Raw genomic sequence first — 5,700 nt, 5'->3', positions numbered from 1 at the left:
TGCGCACTTGGGACGGCGTGTCGTGGATCTCCAGGGTCCACTCTCCTGCCGCCCGCTCCCCCCAGCAGTGGACGGTCATGAACTCCCATCCCTTGAACCCCTCGTTGGAGTGGTCGAACACCCTGCAACGGTAACGCCATGCATCAAGAAGCGTGACTTTGAAATTCTTCTTTAATCAGAAAAGGTAGATAGGTAATTAAGGATTTTAGGGATTCTCGCCCATACCCGCCCTTGCACGGAGCCCTCCTGCAGCCGAGACCCGAGCATGCCCCCCGCCTTCCCAAAAAATCCGAGAAAACTTGCAGCAACCCCCTAAACGAGGACGCTGCCCAGCCCAGCCGTGCGCTGCCCCAGCCGCTCTTACCTCCTGGCAAGGAGCTGCGACCTGGTCCCCGCCGGAGAGACGAGACTGATCTGGAGGTCGCCCCGGCGCGGGTGCGAGATGCTGAGCCGCACCACGACGTGCTCCAGGTAGAGCACGTGCTGGTCGCGGTGCTCGGCGCAGGCGCTGCTGAGGGTGCTGGCGCGCAGCACGTGGTCCGCACGGATGTACCTGCCGGGGACGGGCAGAGCCTCGCACTGGGGGACGGCAGCGCTCCCCAGTTCCCAGCACCATGGGCACCCAGTTATATTTCAACCTGGTCTCCTACTGCTTCACGACAAAAATTCTCTCACCCTCCATTGCAACACAGCGTCCTAGCACGGGGGTTTGCTGAATTGCTCGACGGTAACAAGATGGGTTTGAACTGCCTCCAAGATCTATGCCTTATGGGCTGCAAGGGCGCTGCTTTATTGTAATTATCAGTGCAGCGTTCCTCTTTGGGTTGTAATTAGTGTCTGTATCAGATAAATAGTTTCATGAACACACTTGGCTCCAAATTAATTCCTCTTTGCATACGCAAGTCTTTCTGAAGGAACTGTTTTCTGATGAACAACTTGACTTGCTCTACAGCCAGGCAGCAGTAAACCAGGAGGGTCCATTTGGTCAGATCCCTGATCCCCCCCTTTAACCTAGCAGGGACAGACCTACCAAGGACAAGATGTGAACCTAAGCTGGTTTGAACCTAAGACAAATTCAGAGAGACTTTGTTCAGGGTCTGGGTACTGGAAAATTCGGAATCCTTGCAACAAAGCTATGGGGTTTGGTGTCTTTCATCAAGACAAGGTATTTGGTGGAAGGGGGAGGAGAGCTCAAAACATCACTGCTCATGTAGGACCTAGTGGACAAGTTGGTCTTGGTCTCCCTAAGCCATTTCCAAAATGGCAAATGGCACCATCAGCCCTCAGAAATTCCCTATTGATCACCCACCTGGGAAGCAAAAGCACAGAAAGGGCAAAAATAAATCACCCGCCATCAAAGCTGGCCCTGGATTGCCCCTGCAGGACCTGCTCCGAGCTGAGCCATAGGCACAGACCCCGGGTGGGCACTTCTGGCCCAGTAAACAGACCTCGGGGCAGACGGTGCGAGTCACTCTGACCATAAAATCCATGAACATCACCTTGCCTGCACATGGGTTTGTCCCGGCCACCCCAGCTCCTAATTTCCCTTTCCAAACGCTGGGACAGTGGCCGAGCCTTTGCATCGCAAGAGCCAGCTCCCCCAAAGTGCCTTCCAAGTGGCCGCATGCCCCCGCAGAGACCCCCACCCCATGACACTCACTTGGGCACCCTGTCCAGGCTTCCCACGCAGACGTGCTGGGGAGGAACTGCCTTCCACTTCTTGGCTTCCACCACTATAGCGTCTGCATCCACCAGACCAAAGCCATATAGATGGCTAACTGGAAAGAGAGAAGACTCAGAAACCCACTGCCTTCCAAGCAGGGACCAGTAGCTCCTCCTTGGCTCTTGGCAGAGCATCCTCTGACCATTGGAGAAGGTGTGGAGCTGAACCCGTTGGGGTTCAAGGCGCTCTGACATGTGGAGCTCATCACCCTGCCCGAGTTACACCCCAAATCCATGTTGGCACCATAGAAAACCCATTGCTGGGAGCAGCTCACCAAAAGGAGCAGCCACCACTGCAGCTCAGGACAGCCGCACCAAGAAGGCTTCCAAGCCTCCACCAGGGAAGGCTTGCAAGTCTTCACCAAGCAAGGCTTCCAAGCACCTCACCCCATGAACCACTGCCCTCTCCTCCCTCCACCCACCAGCCTGATGGCAGAAGCACCCGAGCCAGCTGGGAGCGGCCATGAGGGCGAACATTCCCACAAGCGAAGCTCCGGGGACCTTTATTTACCCTTTCGTGGCCATTTTTGCCATGCCACCGCCGCCCCCGCGGCCCCTCACCTTTATGCCCCGCGCCGTTGGTCTTCCAGTCAGCCGCTCGCAGGTGCACCGGCCGCGAGGTTTTGACCAGCAGATGCTGGACATCCCTCCAGGTGAGCAGGGGGCTGCAACAACACTTGGCTCATGGGGCGGCTCTGCTGCCTTCCATCTCCCCAGCAGCAGCAGGGACCCCCACTGGGTAAAAAGACCCCCCAAAACCTCTTTCCAGCTCCAAAAGAGCATGAATCAATGACTTAAATGATAACACCCTGCCTGGAGGCCGGCCAGCAGAGGGGGTTGCCCCAGGGAAGGATGCCACGTGCCCACGGGCATTGCAGGATTTATTCCTGGCCCAGGGTGTTCAGCTCTCACACTCTGGGGTACAAGAGGAGCAAATCAGGAAGGTTTTCCTTTTTTTCTTGTAGGAGATCAGGAGCGAAGCACATCCCGAGGCAGGGTGCTCGCCAGCTCGCCGATACACGCTGCTGAGCAAACCTTCCCTTCATAGGAATAATGGCAAAAATTGCTGGAAGAAAACCTGGGCTGCTCATTTAACAGAAAAATGAAACCCCAGTGTTTCCAACAACCCCCAGGCAGGGTTTGTATGATGTTTGTGCGTTCAGGGTGCTGGACACTAAGCGCTGTGTGCTTTTGAGCCCCCCACAAGACTCAAGGAAGAATTGTTTGTGTCTTTCTTATATTCAGTTCTTCACCATCTTGCATTGGGATTTATATTGCTCTCGAGCAACATTTAAGAACAGAAATTCAATTTATTCCTTCTTGTCATAATGGAGTGCCTGAACACCAAGCCCTGGTACTTAATGTTGCATTTTATGCCTCAGCTAAACAATACAAAAATTACATCTAACGCTCTTAATATATTTGTAATGAAAACAGCATCTCCAGAAACGCGCTCACCCGACCTGGGCGCTGGGATTAAACGGGAGGAGAGCGACTGGAGCCAACACACTGCGACAGCCAACCCCGGACGTGAACACAACATCACCCTGTGGCTTATTTGTAGCCTTATTTCTATTTCAATCCCATTAAAAAAATAATAATAGTGAGAAGCTCATGAGAAGAGGTTCCATGGAGCAACATGGGGATCCCCAAGGGATCCCCAAGGGGTGAGCCTGGTCCCCTGCGGGGCTGCTCCTGGGCTGGGGGACCACGATGGGGCTGGGATGGGATCAGGATGGGACTGGGATGGGGACAAGAGGCAAAGAGCAGCTCTTTAGAACTGGGAAGTGTGTCGCTGGTGGTCATACCACGTGGGTTTTTGACATTATGCAAAAGTAGTCCTTTTCCCCCAGAAATGAAGCACTAGCTGAAAACCATCACTTCCACAGACATTTTCCATTTTCCATGATGTTTTCTGACATTTTTTTTCCAGGAAGTATTTATAAAGCTCCTTGTTGGAGCTGGCTGTCAGCGGTTTCAACGCATCAAATGAAAAGCCTGACTTATCTCGCCAACCCCAACTTTTGAACAGATGTCAACAAGTGAAGAATTAGCTCAATAAAACACCTGCAGGAAGATTAGATGCAAAACAACAACGCTGTATCAAACCTTGCCAAAAAGGAGCAATTTAGAATAACTTTGCCCCATTTTGAGTCGCTCCAGAGGAAAAAAAACAAAAAACCAAAAAATACTCTTTTTCTTTCTGGCTTTGCCTGCCAGCTACTAAATTTGGAAACATCCCCTCGCAAGCCGGCGGGGGGATGTTACTTACTTTGCCTCCAAAGCCAAGGCGATGACGCCCGCGACCATGGGGGCGGACACGGAGGTGCCGGTGTGGCCGTCGGTGCAGCGGTGCCGGAGGTCCGTGGTGACCTGTAGAGAGAGGAGCTGCAGCCCCGTGCTGCCGGAGATGCTCCCGGCGCCGGTGTTACCCTGTCGAGCACCCCTGGGTGCCTGGGATGCTGCCAGCAGCGAGCTGAGCCTGCGGGTACCTGAACCTGCTGCGGCTCCCACGCCGCTGGGGTGCTCTGGGCCCCAAAAAATGGGCTGCAGATACATTTGGCATATGAGAAAACACTCCTGCTTATATTTTCCTTTCCTCAAAGGTGCAAAAAATATCTGAAAGGGGGGAAAAAAGGCAATTTTGCTGTGGGTCAACTGGAGGAAAAGCCATGGATGAAGTGGTGTGAGCAGGGCAGGGCTGGTGTGGGTATGCGCCCCTGGGTGCATGTTGAGCTGTGCCATATTAAACACTTTCCTCAAAAGCTCCAGTTCCTGGTGTCAGGCAAGAATTTCTATTTGCATGGGGAAAAAATAAAAAAAAAAGCCATTTCCAGCTTTTTCATTTCAGGGCGGAGCACGATGCTTGGGTACCAAAAGCTCGGAGAGAGCAGGTAGGCAAAGAGGTGCTCTGCCGGTTACGTTTTTGAAAAGCTCCTAGGTTTTGCATTAATCTGGTAATTTTTTGAGAGGGGACACACACACGCCACCCAGTTTCTCCCCGAGATGCCCCTGGAAGCTGCTTTTTTGCCCAGTGATGCTCCAGCCTGAGCCATGTAAATGCTCCTTAGGACCATGAAAATCACCCCAGCGAGGCACTTGGATTCTGGCACTTAATCTCCTAGGGACCAAACAAATCACTCCTGGATTTAAAAAAAAAAAAAAAAAAAAAAAAAGCAACTTGTATAGACCCCGTATTTTTTGTCAAAAATCTGATTTGGGTGGAAAACTCCCTCCCAGCTCGGGTAAGGCACCGTGCCGGTGGGGGATGTTTTACTGCCCGAGGTTCGGATGATGAACGGGGATGTCGGTGACAAAAGATGAGATGAGACTACAGCAGCTCTTGTGACAGGGCAAATCCAGCCTGGGCAGCAGGGAAACCGGACTGATCCACGCGTGCACACGCTTTCAGGCCATTCCTGGGGTCTCTGGTCCCCGTTTGGCTTTGCCACATCCCTGCCAATCACCTCCGTCCTCCCACCTTTTACTCTGTTCCAGGCTAAAAATCCTCAAAATTCCCTTTTTGTAAGCACAGGACAGCGAGCAGGCACTTTGGGGGACAGGTAAATATTTGCACGGGTATTTTTGCAATCCTCCAGCCCTTTCACCCATTTACCAGGGAAAATGCCACATCCCTGAGCTCTTCCCAAGGACCACAGCAATTTTGACCCCACCATAAAAAAGCACGAGCGAAACCCACTGGAGGGCTAACAGCAAAGCCTGGCTCTTTTAAACCTGAGCCGTCATCCAGCCTGGCCATGGAGAAAACATCCAGGGGATGCTGCCCCACGCGATGTCGGGGTAAAACTTACTATTTTCCGCTCATAAAAAGCCCCGCTGCTGTAGGTGGTGGCGAGGGTGGAGGCGCATTCCTCCAGGTACCAGGGCTTGTAGCCGTTCTCGGTGGTGCTGCTGATGGAGATGGTGTAGATGCTGTTGGTGTAGCCGTCGCAGGAGCAGTAATCGCCCTCTCTGCCG

The 5,700-nt window shown here is 52.9% G+C and overlaps 1 protein-coding gene across 1 annotated transcript; it reads right to left on the bottom strand.

The window, feature by feature from the left end:
* Positions 1-7: 7 nt before the first annotated feature.
* On the bottom strand, positions 8-5,696 carry LOC104617188 (proprotein convertase subtilisin/kexin type 6-like; the record flags this gene model as incomplete). The annotated part of the gene is made up of 6 exons (XM_010282435.1): positions 8-122; positions 365-553; positions 1,661-1,778; positions 2,284-2,387; positions 3,995-4,095; positions 5,535-5,696. Coding segments are annotated over 6 exons (789 nt in total), but the record flags the coding sequence as incomplete, so codon positions are not given.
* Between the last annotated feature and the right edge of the window lie 4 nt (positions 5,697-5,700).

This window comes from Phaethon lepturus, unplaced genomic scaffold, assembly GCF_000687285.1.
Source record: "Phaethon lepturus isolate BGI_N335 unplaced genomic scaffold, ASM68728v1 scaffold23192, whole genome shotgun sequence".
NCBI lineage: Eukaryota > Metazoa > Chordata > Aves > Phaethontiformes > Phaethontidae > Phaethon > Phaethon lepturus.
Note: the sequence above shows the minus strand (reverse complement) of the source record. Positions and strands in the feature narration are given on the sequence as shown.